Genomic DNA, 19,715 nt, shown 5'->3' on the forward strand with positions numbered 1-19,715 from the left:
TCGTGGATATAAGAAAATATACTAATAATGGAATGTGATAGTGGTGTGCCGATGCCACTGAAGATTCAGAACTCATACTTGGTTGTTCCGCTGAGAGGCCTATCCCTGCATACAGAGTTCCTGTACGGTACAGCTTTACCTATCAGAATATGTGGCCATGGCTTTATATATTAACCAGGGGCGGTGCCAGGATTTTCCAAAAGGGGATGCACATTTTCCCGAGGAAAATTCGATAAGAAAAAAAGGGTCTTTACCTAAAAATTTAAAGTCATTTCGTCCGCAACAAATTTGATAAGCAAAAAACTTGGGTGAAAATTGTATTTTTGCATTAGAAAGTTTAATAATGGCTCCCAAAAGGGGGGGGGGCACGAGCCAGATGTGCCCCCCCCCGGAATCCATGTATAGTAACTATCCCTTCAATAATCAACAGCCACATTTCTTCTCACTCACACTAAAGAATGTATAAACTATTTTCTAAATTTAATTAAAAAAACGAGGGTCGTAAATAATGATATGCAAATATTGGCTATACTGCTAATCATGTAACATTTTCTTTGATAAGGTTCTACAAGTGCGTGGCTACTCGCTATACATTTTCTCGCTCGGTAGGAGACGTGGCCGTTCATTTCCTGAAAATGTTCCAATAATGAACACAAATTTCTGACCGCTAAATACCCCCCTTTCAATTACCCTTCGGTAATAAAACAATATAAATCGAACCAACCAGTTGACACTTATTTTCTGTTTTGCTCTCCAAGGATATTTGACAGGAGCAAAGCAGTTTGCTCCTTCAGTTTGCTGATGGATCAAGATATCCATGTAAAATTGATTTTTAATATTTATCTATAGTAAGAGTATTCTCGAAATCAAAGTTTTATCAACTTTTTCCCCTTTCATGCCACTACAAGTTTTAAGATAATTTTTTCAATTACAATTAGCCAGATCATGGTCATGTGGGTATTTTTTTGTTAACATCTCTATTGTCTTTGCCAAAGGGGAATTTTCTCAGCTTCTTATTTATTTAGTATTGTAACATTATCTTAACCAATCTCGGAATTGGAGCACAGTCTAAAATAAAAACTTTTTACATCGAAATTTAATCTGGTAACCTTGGAACAACTCGTTTTTTTTTTTATATTTAGATCTGACAGAAACTTACATGCATTGTAGAAGAGGTGAAACTGGGTTGTATACACTCTAAAAAATGAAGTGCTAATTCAGCTCTTAAAGAGCGTGTATAGTGACTGCACTTCGGAGTGCTGATTTGTCTAGTTCAAATTTGAACTCAAATCAGCACTCCGAAGTGCAGTCACTATACACGCTCTTTTAGAGCTGAATTAGCACTTCATTTTTTAGAGTGTAGACTATGTGAACATACAGGTCGCCATATCCATGATATATTCCATTCTCTGACTCCCTCCCCACCCCTCTCTCTTCCTCTCTGACACCCATCCCTCCCCTCTTACTTTCCAAAACACACGCGTGCGCTCTCACACGCGTGCGCTCTCGCGCATGCTTTCTTCTTTTTTAAAGAAACACCGTGTATATCACGAGTCACTAAATTAATCCCTATTCAAAGCTGCCAGTTTTCGAGAATAAAAGAGGCAAGCGTTTAATGAATGTATCATTTCTGTATATTCCGACAGCTCTTCAGCATGATATTTGGTATTAACAAATTGTAGAACGCAAAAAAAAATCGTATTGGAAACTTTTTCCCCCCACGATTTTAGATTTCTCACTTAATAACTAGATGGAATTTGTGGTGCCTTCTGTGAAGCAAAAATTGTGTGTGATGTTCATACACAAACCTGTCATAACGTTATCACGACTTGTTCATGTTGTATAAAGCAAATATTTGTATCTCAATAGCTTGGATTTTAATAACACCCATTATGCTCAATAGCCTGATTTAAAATAAAAGAGAGATCATTGGTTATCTTCATATAAAGGGTCCCCATTTTACAAAAAAGTTACGATAGATTGAAATCAAATTCAAATTGAATTTGTTCTAAACTTACTCTTTATTTTACAAATTTAGATCAACTGCCATTTGAAATTTGTTTGAATCAATCTCATATTGCTCTTTGAAAGACAGAGCAAAGAAGAAACACCTAAAATGGCACAAAATAAACAAGACAACAGAGATGGTAATATAGGCAATTATAAAGAGATTATTTTTTACATAATTTTTACATTGCTTTACACAAATCCAATTGATATAAACATCCAGTTATTTTAATAAACAATTTGTTTTGACAAAAGAGGTGCAATCATTTCCCTGTTTTAAATCTCTTTTTTTTAATAAACAATGAACCATTTATAAATAAATCGAGATCCTTGAATACTTACCTGACAAATACTTCATTAAAATCACGATTAATATTTTTAAGTCTCATTTCCAACTAATCAATCTCTCACAGCCTCTTGGCTTTATTCATGCAATTCACCATTTTATTTCCAATTTTACTCTGAATTGTTTGTTAATAGTTTCGCACATGTTGTATTATGTATTAAAGCGAGAATGAAATACATACAAATTGAATCGAATTGAATCAGACATTAATCATTACATCCATATACACTCTTGAAAATATTGGGCAACATACTGTCCACACAACAGTCGGTTAAACAAATTATCCAACTCTGGGTAGTTTTCAACCAATACTGTGTAGTTTTCACCCAAAGCACACATTATTGGTTTAAAACTACCCAGAACTGAATGAAGTTTTAACCAATTGTTGTGTGAACAGTATGTTGCCCAACATTTTTAAAAGAGTACCAGCACGCCTGACTAGTGAGTCCGTATTACAAGTTTCCATGTAAAACATTTATACTGCTTTATGATTTTTTTTACGTGTAGCGTGTGGTAGGAGACAAGTTATCAATCACATTGAGAATGCGTTTCAAATTATGTTTGGTCTTCTTCCCATTCAGCAGCGTGTCAACAAAACGTTTACATAAAAATATCTTGGTACTACTATCGTTAAGATAAAGTCTTTTGCGTGCAAGAACAAATATTCAGGCAGAGCATTCAGGTTTGTTCTACCTACTACTGTGAATGAAATAGCCAATTGACATATCCTAATAGTGATTACCGAAAAATTAAATGATACACTCGTCATTGTATTCATAACTCGCCATTGTTACGTATATTGAAAAAAATTATTAAAAAGATTATTAACATACTACGGTGCTCTGCCGCTTGATTGCCTCTCTGTTTTCTGAACAAATAAAAAAATGAAATTGCTATTAATATTTAAGTGCTAGAAACATCAGATCATAAGTTATTAGATATAAAAGTGCCACACAATTGACATAGTCTGAGTAATAAAACATATACAAGTTGTTTTCAAACCAGGTTCTCTACTACTTTAGACACACTTGAGATTATAAAGATTTGTTTGTTGTTTTTGAATTGGAGATACTTTCAAGATTTTCTTCATTTTAGCTATTATTTCTGGTACAATTTTCTCGATAAAAATATGAAAAGAGAATGGAATTTCAGAAGTAAAGAATGCTTCTAAAACAATCATTTTTATATACGGCCTATGAATTTTTACATTCAGTTTCATGCGATAGGCATTGTAAACATCGATTTTTTTTTTAATCATAAAGCTGTTCTTTGATAAATGTCATTAATAATACATTTCTTTACAATTACTACCAATGTTTGTCATCAGAGAAAGGAGATAATTTCCAATATCAACTCTAAGACACCTTACCAGTCTATTTATGCTAATTTTTTTCAACAAATGACTTATCGAAAGGGTGACAAGTACAAGCCGGGGGGGGGGGTAATGGTCCCATGAAAAGTAACTCGTTGATTAGAAGAAAAACTTATGGGTGACCAACAAAAAAAATATATTGAACAAGGCCCAACCAATCACCTGTCAGGCGTTTTTAAGTGCTCTATCAACCAGGTGTTGCCTGCTTTACCTTTTAAAGTTTGACATTTCAGACTGACGGTAAAATGCCAACGAAATTAACGTGCGCCATTTTGAAATTATTTCATATTCAGCGGATACAGATAATACACTCGGCTTTGGTGCGCTTTTAATTGAAATGATTTTCTTTTTGTTTAATACATCAAGTTCAAGTTTTATTCTATGCAACCATCGATCGAAAAAATAGAAAACAGAGTATCAGAAAGATGCCATCATTTTTTTAATGGAAGACCTGGGATGGAGTAAGACAAATCAATCCCTTTGATTGGATGGACCACGGTTGACGCTTAATATTCGAATTCGAAGGATAGATATGAAATTAATATGTAGTTTTCGTTTCAACCAAACACACTCGGTGATATAATTTTCTGACATGATTAATCTTCATTTCATTTCTTGATATTACTATCATAATACCGATAGCTTCAATTTGGCATGTCAAAAAATAGTTTTGTTATCAAGGTGCAGATCCATGGAGCAAATGATGATCCCATAGAAACGATTCCATTCAGAATTCCCATTGATTTCGAGAATTCGACTAACTTAGTTCTGGTTGGTAACAATTTCATGAATCCTGTTCGAAGAAAAGAGACCTGCATGCTCAGAAAAAAGGCGCGATGAAGTGACGACTTTCCTGCTTGTCATCATTACACTCCTGGAACCAATGTTGTTCTGTTTTTATCGTTCTTACAATTTGATCTGATCATGCGCAGCAACGCAAGCATCATCAAATCGCATCCATCTGGAAAATGGTTGACCATATACCGATTTCAGTTCAATCTAATACAGGTGGTATTAGTAAACGTTGCTGATCAACGGTCGTTACTTTGTTCTCGCCATGAGCAACTTCGTGGTTACAAATGAAAGACTGGCGATGAGGACCAAGCATATTGCAGCTAAACTCACAATGATGACGATATAAGCTGTAAGAGATCCGGCTACAGAGGGCAACCCTATAAGAAATGAAATGAATTAACTTTATATTAGTTTCATTATACTTTAATATTATATAACTTTATTTCGATCTTGCATTACTTTATTTAAAGATGATATTGATATTTGTTTAGCTCATTATTTGCTTTTAAACTGTGGAAGAAAAATAAAGTCATCTTTAACAATATCTTTCTGGTCATTTTTTTTTCTGGTTTTTTTTTGCACTGTTATAATTTTGTTTGAGGAATCTTAAGGTTATAAAAAATTTGATTTGCAATGATTTGTTTGTAGTGTCATTAATAGTGAGACTGACGTGGGAAAACATGGTATACCACGCTTTCCCCCAAGTCAAACTGCGGTGCTCTTAAGTTTGTTAATGGGATTCGGAATATGTTATGTCGACATTGCTAAGAGAAAATAATCCCGGCATTGCCGCCTAAATGTAAGCGATTCTGTCAAATTGTACTATCAAATCTAGATTTGACTTCATGAATATTAATGTACAAAAAAGAGAAAACTACTTTACTTATACGAACCGTTTTTTGGGTCCCAACAAAATTGCTGTATATTATTTTAATCACAAACTAAATTTGAAATATGTATTGGCTCTATCTAATACCTTCGCGTTGCGAGGAATCCGGCAAAACATGACGACTGTACGAGTACGATGATTCTATTCGTCTGAACGGCCCAACTCTCAACCTCTTTTTCTTAGTTGGGCCAATATGTGCAGCACTTCTCCTTCGTCGTCTACTGCTCGAACCAGAGCAATCTTCCCAGGGATTATTACACTGCGAATTAGACAGCTCACACACCAATACGTCACAATGGATATATACCTATGAAAGGAAATTATTTTCAGACTGTTAAACTTGGCAGTATGTTCAAGGGATATGTTTCTAAACTAGAGCAGACTCTGACACAGATCATATTTAACAGGTTTATATACCCATCAGAAACTTTCATCAATCCAAAAAGGTTATTACATCAAGCTTAAAATCTCATTAAGTGTATTGACATTTATCAATAAATTGTTCATTTAATTATCGATTAAAGAGAGCGAAGTTGGCTCAGTTGGTAAAGCGTCTGCCTGAAGAACCAGAGATCGTGGGTTCGAGTCCACCCCGGTCGAATGACTGAAGCCGGTGTGTAAATGTCTCTCCCCTGTTCCGTAGATGCAGGCTATTTTACAGTGGAAAACACTCCGTCCCTCGGACAGGACATAAAATGGAGGTCCCGTGTAGAAGAGAGTCACCATCTTTTCACGTTAAGATACCACTGCACTATTCGTATAAGAGTAGGGGGAATCCCGGATGTAGTGTTCCACCTGCACCCCCCCCCCCCGTCAGTTATATCGGGCATGTCGGGAGGAAAGACCTGCGAGTCATAGTGATTTAGTTCGCCTTTCTCCTCACAGGCTCAGGTGACGCCAAACAATAATAATAATAAATAATGATAGTATACATGTAATTATTCATTCTTACCGAGTCACCTTCGTTTAGAAATCGAAAACTTGACAAACTGAAAAGAGCACGTGTGTCATCTTCATAGAAAAGGAAAGCATCATCCTTCGGACATCTATTGGGAAAAAACAAACAAGAAGGCAGAAATAACACCACATTATTGCTTGGGTTGCTTTATGAAATAGGTATGTCCGGTTTGCTATTAACTGTATTTACAATATTTTTCTGATCGCTACAGCAATATTGGTCATCTTGATCCTGGAAGGACACACGTTATAATCTATTCCAACGATACACACAAAATATTTATTATTGATTTAATTAATTGGGGAACATGATACGTAATATTATAAATGAGGAGGTGGAAATGGAAAGTAGAATTAGTCAAAGGGGAATCCTCTTGAAGCTTCTGTGGGGATCGATGAAGAAATGTCCATGCCCATAATGCGTTTAGCTCTGAAATCAAGACATTTCTTGTGATCTTTTAAGAGCTAAAGGGTTGATAGGATTTGAACAGTATTTAGAAATTAAAGACGGGGGGGGGGGTGAAATAGAGCGAGAGAGGGGGTATATAAGTACTTACCCATTGGCGACCAATTCCCAACGGATATTATCCGTCGACTGGGAGGAGGGGGTCGCCCAGCAAGTCCGGGCGTTGACCCGGAGCGTCCCTCCAGCGCCCATCAACGAAACTCCGAAAAACACATCCTCTCCCAAATCTACGTAAACGACACTGTCGTCGACGACGATGTCGAAGCTCTCGTCCTCGTAGACAGCGAACAAGAACTGATAAGTGCCGTCTTCGGCGAGGGATCGGGATATGGTGTAGTTGTTGAGTTGGTATTTGACTCCATCAAGAAGTCGTTCACGATCGTATGTGCAGGTGAGGGGTAAGTCAACTTCAGGGCCAGAAAGCACACCAGTTGGCGAGTACGCTATGACACGATTCTTGTAGATGTCGTAGTATGTCGTGTCAACCTGAAACAGAAACAAACACATTAACAATTTGTGTTTTCTACATGATTGTGTCTTCCTCGACCTCAAATGTAAAAACATGTTGGTACACTCTTTTTCACTGTTACAAAAAAATACAAAATACTTATGCAAAGTATGAGAGTACTTTTACGAAACTCATGATCGCGTTTGTTCTATTCAAATTTGACGTACTAATTGAAAATTTCACATTACCTATCCATTTATTTATTCATTCATTCATTTATTTATTAATCTATTTTTTTTTACTCATTTACTTCTGTATTTCTTTATTTATTTACTTACTTATTCATTTATTGAGTCCTTTATTTGTATAGGTTTCTATCGAACGTCATATTTGTATTAAACTGTTGATATTTTTGGACTTTTAATGTGATTTTTTTATTTTTTAAATATCATTCGCTTCATAATATGTATTATCATCTTAAATCTGCATGGTGTGACACCATATATGTTTTACTGACAAGAAGAAATGGCAGGATTTTTTTGTAAAGTGTTAGAGTGGTATTATAATCACATGGGTCAAGGATGCCCTTTCTTTCATTGAACGTGTATACATAAACATAAAAATTGCCAGCAGCTGATTAGTTTTTTTATAGTCAGCATCATCTCCCCCTCCCCCTTTCAAAGGCCATTCTGATGTTCCTATATCATATTCATATTTTTATTTCTTAAATTCACAAGAATCTAAAAGGTACATCATCCAACCATAAGATAGACATGGGTTCAAGAAGTAAACAATAGTGACAACTAGAACGGGTTTGTTTTCACCAGGGGGCATTTGGCAAGCTATTGTTATAACATCCGTTTTCACCAGGGGGGCATTTGGCAAGCTATTGTTATAACATCCGATTATCGTATCCCGTTTCCCTGTCACTGAAAACTAACTCAATGTTGTATTTTATATCACTCTTTTCACCCCGCTTTGAACCTTTAAAAGATGTCCCACGAATAAGCTTTTAAGAAATTGAGTAAGAGTGGCTTTATCAACTTACGCCATCAGAGTCCGTTTCTTCGATGAGTTCAGTCCCACAATCTCCAAGCTTGGAGGTGATGTTGACTACACCCGAGGAATCGTTCACCCCAGTACAGTTCACATTGTTCTCCAACACGAGTTGTTCCGGGGTCAGCCCGTCCAGCAAAGCGTATGGAACTTGTACCGTAAAGCTATCATACGCGCAAGTCAGGGTTATTTGATCGACCAGGGTGGATTCTGAAATTGTACAAATATTTGTATTACGTGCTTATAATGTTATCTGATCATTGGCCTTTGTTTGTTCTCATAAGTCTGGTTTTTATTTTCATTAATCAAACTTGAATCTTGAACTTGAAACCGTAAAATCCATTCTTTTGATAACTATTAACATGATTAAAGTATATTAAGTACATACGTGATAAGTATGACATGATTTAAGGCTTGCTTTTTTTAATGTAGACCTTTACGGGTTAATACTACGTCGGGCATCTGGACAGTACCTGCTATTTGAGGTCATTAGAAAATTATTCTATTTTTATCTAAATCAATTCACATCATCTAAATTAATTCACTTTTAATAAAATAAATAAGTTAATTGATTCATATCGGATGTCATTATCAGTCGTTTAAAAATATTTTTAGGACTTTTCCTTAATCTAAAACTTCCATCGCCATCGTCACGTCACCCCCCCCCCTCCTCTCTCCCCCTCTCTCTCTCTGTCTCTCTTGTTTCTTAAATTTTTTAACTAAGGAAAAATTTCATGCCTAATGAATGACCATAAGTTCCCTTGCATGAGTTCATTATTTCTTTATTTAAACAGCTAATTTCGATATTCTAAGTTAAGATGAAGTGTTATTAAGTAGACCTATGTTATTTTATTCTATTATAATTGATCTTAAACATTTTTGTTCATACCCACTCTTTTATCCGCTTCTGTTTTATGTAAGCACCCACTGGATAGGGTCAAATGGTCTTTATTGACTACAGTAATTAAGTTAACTTTATTTGACCCTGGCAGTCCAGTGGGTGCTCAATCTATACTCTGTTATGTTTATAATGTGTATACACTGTACCAATTTCTTTCAATTTTCATTGCCGAAATAAATAATAATAATAATAATAATAATACCAGCCCCAGACTTTCGCAAAACTCTGTGTTAAGGACCCCAGGGAGGTGAATTGTTATTTTCTACTGTCAAGCATAATTCATGTTTAATATTTGTTTAAACCAAAGTAATGGGCATAGGAATGTAAATACCTGCACAAATCGGGACAAGACCTGACCATGTTCCATTGTCGCAAGTTATCGTCTCCGAGCCTAGGATATCGAATCCGGGATCGCATTCGAAAGAGACCTGTCCTCCGTGTGAGTACGAGGAATTTGCGACCTGGCTACCATTGACAGGTGTGCCTGGATCTCGGCAGTCCGCTGTGACATCAGAGAACCCCAAGAAAGAATGATATCAATCAATTGGCGGTTTGGAAAATAAAATACATTGGGAATAATTTGATAAGTGAATTGAATGCTAGAAATTAAAAGGGTTAGGAGGAATGCGTGGATTGCATTTTGCATCCCTAACGTAGCAAACTAAATCAATTCACTTTAATTAATATTTTAAGCGATCAAAATACAATACCAATAAAAAGAAAAACTTGAAATAACTAACACTACCTCATTGGAAAATGGACCTAATAAACATATACTTTTCATATTCAAATGAATAAATAAATAGACATTGCTTAAAAATTCAATCAGTTTTTTATTCGATTTGGAATTGATTTTGCAAAATACATTAATGAGCTGCTATGCGGATAAACTATAAAATTCTGGTCTGTCATCGGAAGACTAGTTCTTTATCAAATTACCACAACAACAACAACAACAAAACAGTACCTTTGCACTCTGGGAAGTTCGAACTCCATTCGCCATCGAGACACGTGATCGTCTGATTACCATCGAGTGTATAGTTTGTGAGACAGGTGAAATTGACACTGTCCCCGTAGAAATGAGGAGGTCCGGATAATTCCACTATTCCGTTCTCGATCCCGGTTATATTCGGGCAATTTTCTGGATTTAGAACCAGACAGTGAAGATTTTTTATTTCCTTTGTACAAATATAATGATAACTAAGAAAGAAGGACTAGACAGTAAACAATCATATGAAATAGAAATTGTTAGTAACTAAAAAGGAATGATAGATGAAATTGAATAATTGTGGAGCATCGTTGCTGAATTCATTTCAGTTAAAAGAAACCTAACTTGAAACATGAAACTTCTTCTATCACTACTACTACTACTACTACTACTACTACTACTACTACTACTACTACTACTACTACTACTACTACTACTACTACTACTACTACTACTACTACTACTACTACTACTACTACTACTACTACTATACTACTACTATCATTACTACTACTACTACTACTACTACTACTACTACTACTACTACTACTACTACTACTACTACTACTACTACTACTACTACTACTACTACTACTACTACTACTTCTACTACTACTACGAGTACTATTACTACTGCTGCTGCTGCTACTGCTACGACTACTACGAATTATACTACTTTCGGAACTGATCTCAAACCTATAATTCAATCCTGTTAATTAAACAAACTCTTTTTTTTCAAAGAAGAAAACCCCTACTTATTTACCATAGCAATAAACAGTCCTGTTGAAACCACCATCATCACAGTATACGACCTCTTCCGCCTCATCCCCGGTACCGGAAGTGAATCCGTCATCGCACTGCACCTCAACGAAGTCACCGTGTTGGGTCAAGACAGTCGAATTGGCAAAATTTGAGTTTTCCACATCGGGCCCTACACAGCTTGCTACAAATCATTAAAGCGAAGAAGCGAAATAAAATATCCAACAAATATATACACACATACCCTCACACACACACCAGTCCTGTCTCACACACACCCCACTTACACCTTACACATGACATTATACACTGTACATAGGTGTTTTAAAAAATCCAAACACACTCTGTAATACTTGAAAGTATTAACTGTCCAACTGCCAATTTAGACAGCGCCATCTCCAGACTTGACCCCCCTTTCATGGGGCTGCTGCACCCTTAACTAGAGAATGCAACATTTTGTGGTAGTCTTACATGTATATCAAACATTCGCTACAATCAATGTGTTCCTTCCGATCAACATACTATCTAACACATTATTCACCAAAGATTTTTTTTCAGTAAGTAAGCTTCCAGTATCATTATCTAGGAGTTCAAATGACCTCATATTTATAATAAAATAACAAAATTCACAATACACACACGCACCCTCATCTGTATGTATAAATATATATATATATATATATATATATATAGGCCTATTTAGGGGATACACCGTGCTCTAAGTTCAGCACCCCTTGACTCGAAGAAGCTTACCCTTGCAGTCTGGTACAGGATCGGACCAAGTACCGTTATCGCAAGTAAGATTAGGTTGGCCGACGAAGAGATAGGTCTCGCTGCAGTTGAAGTAGACCAAGTTTGAGTGGTAAAATGATGCGGGATCGGGAAACATATTTCCTCCATCTGGTGCTGATATATTGGGGCAATTTTCTGAAATAACAGGTAAATGGAGATGATTCGGTAAAGAAATAGTTATAGATATTACCACCACATGAAAGAGAAAATCGTTTTCAACTGAAAAGGTGTTTGTTTATTTGTTTATTTTTTTTCGTTATTATTATTGGTTGATTTTTTTGTGGGGGGCATTAATATTTCTTTCAAGTCTAACATTGATTTGAATTGGCCACATCAGGCAGTGTCATACCGCTGCCGCGGCTAGCGTACTGTGGATCGCGTCATAGGGGGGGGGGGTGATCGGTGTCACTTAGCATTCGACAGCCCGGTTGTTTTAGAGAGGGAAGGTCCTCTCCCCCTCTCTCTCTCATTCTGATCGTCCCAATGTCCAAATTTTAAGTCAAGTAAGTTGTTTTACAAACATAGTTAGGTTTTTTCATTAGGCCGAAATGAATAACTTGATATAGTGACTTGTAAAAAAATTGATTTTAGCACTTTATTGCAAGTATGAATACGATACATATTACAATAACCAAAATATGAGCGCAAAACGCAATTTCAGGTCTTGTGGTATACTGACCTGAAGAAGGGTGTGTAGTTATATGTTCTTTCATGTCTCTACTCCTTTCTTAATTCTGATCTCGAGTTTTGTGTGTTTTCGAGAACATATTTTCACCAACGTTACGGATTATATATTTACCGTAGCAGTATACACTGTCATTCCAAGAGCCGCCTTCGCAGACGAGTAGTTCGTCCTTTAACGATCCGGATCCAGAACTGAAGCCATCGTCACATTCAACGACAAGTGACGCTCCATATGGAAATACGTTGGTTTGGTTTGCCAGGTTAGAATTCGGCACTGTGGGACTTGCACAATTCTCTGAAAGGTATAACATAGAATGCTATCATTAGTACATTTCGGGTTTTTCTTGATAGCTGTTTTGTTCTGGCAGTAATATACACTCTTAAAAAGGTTGGGCAAAAATGAAAATTTGTTAATCATTACTGGGCAACATACTGTCCACACAACTATTGGTTAAAATCTGTCCAAATTGGGAAATAAAAACTAAATAATTGCTCAATTGGATAATAATTGCCCAGAATATATATATTGTTTACCAACATACATTACCATGATTACCCAACACCGTTGACAGTATGTTGCACAACATCTTAAGTGTGTATATCTATTAACTCACCGAGGCATTCTATTCCGGAGCTATCAATAACCCCATCATCACATGTAAGAGTGCCATCGAAGTCAGATCCGAACCCGAACGTAAAGCCATCGTAACAGGTAACCATCGTTGAACTACCGTGTGGAACGTACGTGCTATTCGTCGTGTCGTTCAGGTTTGAGTTCTCAATGTAAGGCACCAAGCAGTCGGCTAAACAATTATGGGTTCATGAAAAAAACTGGTTAGTATGCTTTCAAAACTTTGACGACAATGGTTGATACAATAAAAGCAGAGCCCAATCAAGATTTTTTTTTTGGTGTAAGCTTATGACGAGTACCTCCTACCCTTCCGGATTTTTTCTTTTATTCAAAGGAGGACGCAAAAAAGTAACATTATCCACTTTACTTGTGCGTTTCGCGATACTACAAAGGCCGCATCGCCACCGCTGTCTTGACAGTATGACCTGGTTACTTAAAACAAAAAGACACCCACAAAACGTGCACACTTTGGTATCAATAATGCATGAAGCATTTTCATTTATTTGTTGCAAGATAAAAGAGCAATGTAGATAAAATTGCCTTGGCCAGGGGCAGTGTCGGGAATCATTCATTCAGTTATTAGCAGGTCTGTAAAATTCTCCAGTCATAATGGCTATGCAGGCCGGAGTAGCGAGTAATTCGAATTTTAATTCGTGATTCGAATTTCAATTGTAAAATGAAAGAATAGTACCCCATCATGGTCAACGTAAAGAAAAACAAAACTTTTATTACAACATACGAAATTAATGCAGAAACGGATTCCATATATACCTTTGCACTCGGGAACGGCATTTGTCCAGCTTCCATCATTACACGTCGAATTGGTATCCCCAACCAAAGTGAACCCGATGCTGCAGTTAAATGTCACGATACGACCATGATAGAACGGCTCGACGAGACTGTTAGCGAATCCATCGTCAGGGGGCGAGATCGATGGGCAATTAGCTGTTAAAAGAAATGTATTAAAGGCACCATTATGATTTCAAGTTTGATTTTGGCACTGGTACTGGCACTGAAAGCACAAGACTGTCTTTCCCAGATTTCCTATGAACTTCAGAGGTTACTAAAATAATCCAAATTATGTCACTGATGGCTCAAAGCCTGGTGAGATGAATCCCAGGACCAACTTTATTATAGGAATGGTGCTGGCACCAACATATTAACACCGAACTTGACCTTAACCTGTCCGAAAGCTGTTAATTAACAAACTGTGGTGCCTATTCGTACATTTTTTTAGCTATTTCCCCCTGATAATTTTGTGAAATTCCGTTACGTAAAGGAACTATTTTATGGCTATTGGCGTTTAGAAAAATATAGACGTCAACATTGGACTTCATGTTATTAATTCGATTAGATATTAGTCAACCAATCGATGAAAGACAAACTGGTTAAAGCCTGACATCGCTGACATGACGACAGTATTATTGTTGTTATTACATTTTCTTTAGCATGTTTGCATACTTATCATCTTCATGTTATTACAGATCTAGAACTGACAAATCAAGCAAATATTCAAATGACTTTGGAAAATAATGATACAATAGGTGGTATAAAGTCTTCAGAACTGTACATATAAAGCCAGCTTTGTATGCCAATGGAAAACAAATAACACGGATAAGAAAACTTACCATAACAGTATACATCTGTATCCCAAGTACCATTCCCGCAGGTCAAAGGCTCAGACACGTTTTCCCCTGAACCGGAAGTAAAACCCTCGTCGCAGGTGAGAATGATGTAATCGCCATGGTTGGTCTCCCCCTGGTTAGTTGCAAAGTCCGAATTCGCAACGTCCGGTGAGGGGCAATTCGCTGAAGAAATTTCGAAATTGAAGCAATGGCAAATGTAAAAGATGTTCTCAATATTTAACCATTTAAGAGAATCACGTCCAACTTGAAACTATAATACCCCCACGAAAAGAAAATAAAAAACCCGTAGGCCTTGTTCTAAATGTATATTCATTACTTTAATACAAGTATGGTAATCTATCATTTAGGGCCTAATAGAAATGAAAATGTCAATTCTCATTCACATCTGGCATTATCTTTTTCAGCAATCTTTTTAACCTAACTAATATTCAATTTGGCGAAAAGGGGGATGAATGGGGAATCTGGAAATATGAAAAAAATAAAAACAATGAAACTCTTTTTTTTTACCTAAACACTCCCCAACTTCCGGATTCCATTCCTCACTGTGGCACGTTACATTGGCTATACCAATCAGAGAATAGCCATCCGAACACGTGATAGTCAGTTGACTCCCTTCTTGAAGTACGTCATCAGATGAGGTACCTTGGCCATTGGAAATAACAGGAATCGTGCAGTTCCCTTCAAGACGAAAGTGAATAACAGAATACTATCATTATGATTTAGCTGAAGTAAAAGTAGTAGTAGAAGTAGTAGTAGTAGAAGCAGTAGTAGTAGAAGTAGTAGTAGTAGTAGTAGTAGTAGTAGTAGTAGTAGTAGTAGTAGTAGTAGTAGTAGTAGTAAAAAATCACAATCAGAAGGTAATTTTTTATGATTTGGTACACGATTTTGGAAAAAAAAGTGTGTAGGGGGGTTGCAACCCACCCACTGCCCCCCGTTTCTGCGACCCCTGTCATTCATAGTAGTATATGTAGTAGTAGTATTAGTAGTAGTAGCAGGAGTAGTAATAGTAGTAGTAGTAGTAGTAGTAGTAGTAGTAGTAGTAGTAGTAGTAGTAGTAGTAGTAGTAGTAGTAGTAGTAGTAGTAGAAGTAGGATGCATAGTAGAAGTAGAAGTGTTAAAGTCAACAGTAGGCCTAATTGCCGACAAACATCATACATGTAAATACTATTGAGAAACTTCTCTTGAGGAGGCACGATAGCTCAGTCGGTAGAGCGGGGATTTTATATTCCGGAGACCCTGGCTCTGTTCCCACTTGGTGCGCAAGTGCCCTTTGGTATTAAGGTATCTACCCTTAATGATTACCAGGTCCCTTGGAGAGGACCTTAATCCGTTGGTCCTCTGGTCGCTTGTTTTTTTTACAAGCATTCATACTTTCTTAGCAATCAGGTAAGAAAAAAAAATCCACCATTCCTTTACTTAGTTATTTCATTGAACAATCATTATCAAACCTCATCCGTACTCACCAGAGCATGTTGGTATAGTATTTGGAGACCACTGCCCCGTCCCGGTACACACTGCCATGCTGGGACCATCAAGGAAGAGGCCTTCGTCACAGGAGTATTCAATCTCATCGTATAAGGAGTTACTACCCGATGGGCTTAGTGAGCCGTTCTGGGGATCTGTGGGCACTGGGCAACTTGATTCTACATAAATATCATAGGAAGAAACAAAATAATTACAAAAATGCACGTTATACTACCACAATACAATGTCATTTATAATAACTGAACCAAAAAATCGGGGGGGGGGGGGGGGTGGTGCTACTTTTTGGGACTAATTTTTTTTTTACAAGCCGTTGTGCTTTCTTTGACCCCTCCACATATAATATATCTCTTAATGTCAATGATTTGTATATATCTAACTGTGGAAATAAATTTGAATTTGAAATTAAATTTCTTCAAAGGATCTGGATGAAACGGCCGGTATGACGAAACATTATTTTTTTTCTTCTTTGAATGTGCACAGTATAGTTTATTTGGAATAGTTAAGTAAACCTTTTCGTTGTTTCGTGTAGAAAATGATGTGTTTTTGTTTGTTTAGATCTTCACAGCCTTGACTATAGTCTTATTTTCATTTTCAATTCATTTATTTCAAACTTCTTCTTATCATCATTACTGTTGTTACAATATATAATTGTACCATTACTACAATGAGTAAATTAATATTATTATTGTAGTATATTATTCGTATCGTGATTAATATGGAAATCAATATTTCTTTTATATCTATTCATCTTATCTGATTGATTATTTTTATTATTTTGTGAGTGTATGTGTGTGTGTTTGTGGGGGGAGGGGGGGCTCTGATTCTATCGTACTGAGTGTTTGTTTATTTATTGATTTATTTTCATCACCTGGCTCATTCCCGAATTAAAATCATATCGGATCAAACATTCCTTGCAAATTATTCGGCTTCATCATGATTGAAAATACCACAAAAGTTTAATCGCGGTGAGGGTTTAAAAGTTCTTGACACAATCCAAAAAGATAATAAGCATTTAGAAGGTTAAAGTATGAGATTATACCTTCGCATGTTGGTTGCTGCGGTGTTAACCAGTATCCATCAAAGCACTCTCCAATTTCTTTTACTCCGAACAGGTATCCACTACAGGTGACGTTCACGGATGAACCTTCATCATAGCAAGTCTGGTTGGGGGAAAAACTTACTGACCCACCACCTTCTACATCAGGTGGCGAGCAGAGGCTGGGTGCTGAAAATAAAGAAGCCAATGAAATGGTTATGAGACAGAACAAAAATATTAAGTCAGTGTTTTTTTTATCCCAGATGGTACAAATAAATTTGATTCTCTACTATTCTAGGTCTATGTACTACAATTACGTCTACTATCGTGACTTTACTTCTTCTACTACTATATCTTTTTCTTTTATTACTACTACTACTACTACTACTACTACTACTACTTCTTCTTCTACTACTACTACTACTACTACTACTACTACTACTACTACTACTACTACCAATACTGCTGTTGCTGCTATTTCATTTGATTATGTTGATGATGACAAATATAGTATTGATAATAATATCGATAACAATAATAATAATAATAATGCAATAAAATAATAATAAAAACAGTAATACTAATAACAATGAAAATAATAAAACTTCTAGTACTCAATCGACTAATTGAACTATTGCTGCTAATTATTTAATACATAGTCCCTATTAAAACACCATAAGTATGGTTATTGTTATCATTTTCATCAATTTCTAATTTCACAGTTATCATAATCATTACTATCATAAACAATAATAATCATTGCCAATTATTAGATTTCAAAATAACAGTGGAGCTCCGGGTTGTCATATCGGACAGTTACATGTACAGGCGCTTTATGATAACTCTATATCACTATCATCAATTTCTAATTGAGTGCATGTTTGTACTTGACACTGAATAACATCAATGATCGTACCTTTAATTGGTGTTGATACTTACCACTTGTTTGCCCTGTCACAGTTAGGACCAGCCCTGTAACGTGGTGTGTAAAAAACCGAATAATTATTTTAGAAATATGAAGAACCATTTGGTAGGCTGTTGCCTCTTCGGATAAAGTAGGGCCCACACTTAACATTTCATATTTAATGTACCATTAAAAAAGGAAAGGTTCAATGTTGAATAGTGTCAATTGCATACCGAGGTGTTTATTTGAAATCGATTTGACTTGAAATCAATAGAAAAAATGATGGAAATTTGTACATTCATCACCCATACCTCTTCAAATATTGAAATAAAAGAAGAGTAAGTGGAAATATAACATCATCAGATCTCTCATTGCATTATTGACGAGGACAGAACATTTTCAACAGAATAATTATTAAATCATAACTCCTTGTTATTTGGCCTTAGCAAATTTTGATGAAATTTATTGTTTTATTTGTTTATCTTATCCGATTCAATCTGTTCAAATTTTATTCTTAGAGCATCCATTAAAGTTTGGTTTTCTGTCACTATTTTTGCTAATTATACATCTACTTCTACTGTAATATAAACTTCTGCTACTATTCTTACGTCTTAGTGTAGTTGACCTGTAGTAGCCTTGAAAGTAGCCGTATTAGGATGACAATAAATACAACTTACCATCAACAACAACTGTAATATCAGTAATAAAAGGAAGCCAGTATAACATAAAAAGGTAATACACATGTACATGTATATAACTATATAAACGCAAAATGAAGACATATATGCAAAATTTTAATCGGCGAACATTCGGCCGTTCGTCATCAGGCCTTCATTAGGCCTATATACATTGAAACAAACGAAACAGAACAAAAATCAATGCCAATAAAGTCGTAATAACTAAAAGTAACAAAAGAAGGGATAGTGGACTTAAATAAAATGTCTTGAAAACGTCAGGGGTTTTTAAGGCTGCAAATTCACAAGGCCAGGCAAGTCATCGAAAAAAAAAATTCCTTAAGACGCCCGAAGGCCAAGGGCGAACATCAGGCCAATAGAATACGGATAGCTTATAACGAACTAGGCCTTCCATCATGAGTACGAGTTTTATGACAAAATAGTTAAGTGCTTACCTGAGAGAATGAATAAAATTAGGACCGTCGTGGTTTGGCCGAGCTTTGAACCACAAAGGCTCATGCTTAGGGTATCACTGGCTTCCCAACGAGCCACACGATCTCCGCTAGTCCACCATTTCAACATCGATCACCACACACATCCGGTATCGTTATTCTGAAGAACAATCTGCAACGAAAAAAACACCTTACGCCCCCGACAGTACAGAAATAACAAAACGTGGTTCTTACAAAACCGACAAAATACAAGAAGAATTTACAGTTGACTATTACGAAATTCTAACTCTTGCGTCCATGTTGGATACCAATACAGAATCGACAGTTTCAGATAAATTCCACTGTTGACAATAAAGATATCCTGAATTCTTTCTCTTTGCAGAAAGAATAATAGAAAGAAAAAACCCACAAATATCTTGGATTTTCT

General features: G+C 36.2%; 1 protein-coding gene across 1 annotated transcript; it reads right to left on the reverse strand.

The window, feature by feature from the left end:
- Positions 1-2,861: 2,861 nt before the first annotated feature.
- Positions 2,862-19,715, reverse strand: LOC121415622 (complement factor H-like). The gene is made up of 19 exons (XM_041608907.1): positions 19,698-19,715; positions 19,292-19,460; positions 18,198-18,230; positions 17,262-17,447; positions 16,201-16,380; positions 15,245-15,415; positions 14,720-14,899; positions 13,863-14,036; positions 13,075-13,263; positions 12,576-12,755; positions 11,738-11,911; positions 10,989-11,168; positions 10,205-10,378; positions 9,569-9,739; positions 8,329-8,546; positions 6,924-7,318; positions 6,362-6,455; positions 5,497-5,716; positions 2,862-4,897 (listed from the first exon to the last, which is right to left on the reverse strand). The coding sequence occupies exons 2-19, from the start codon at positions 19,416-19,418 to the stop codon at positions 4,767-4,769; spliced, it is 3,177 nt and encodes a 1,058-aa protein (XP_041464841.1). The 5' UTR covers positions 19,419-19,460; positions 19,698-19,715; the 3' UTR covers positions 2,862-4,766.

Source organism: Lytechinus variegatus, chromosome 5 (genome assembly GCF_018143015.1).
Source record: "Lytechinus variegatus isolate NC3 chromosome 5, Lvar_3.0, whole genome shotgun sequence".
In the NCBI taxonomy this organism is placed as follows: Eukaryota; Metazoa; Echinodermata; class Echinoidea; order Temnopleuroida; family Toxopneustidae; genus Lytechinus; species Lytechinus variegatus.

Excerpts from the sequence above, each read along its gene's own strand:
- LOC121415622 (XM_041608907.1), bottom strand. The coding sequence starts at position 19,418 with ATGTTGAAATGGTGGACTAGCGGAGATCGTGTGGCTCGTTGGGAAGCC. Across the intron at positions 12,756-13,074 it reads CTCCGGAATAGAATGCCTCG|AGAATTGTGCAAGTCCCACA; the intron begins GTGAGTTAATAG and ends TATACCTTTCAG. Across the intron at positions 10,379-10,988 it reads CAGGACTGTTTATTGCTATG|AAAATTGCCCGAATATAACC; the intron begins GTAAATAAGTAG and ends TTCTAAATCCAG.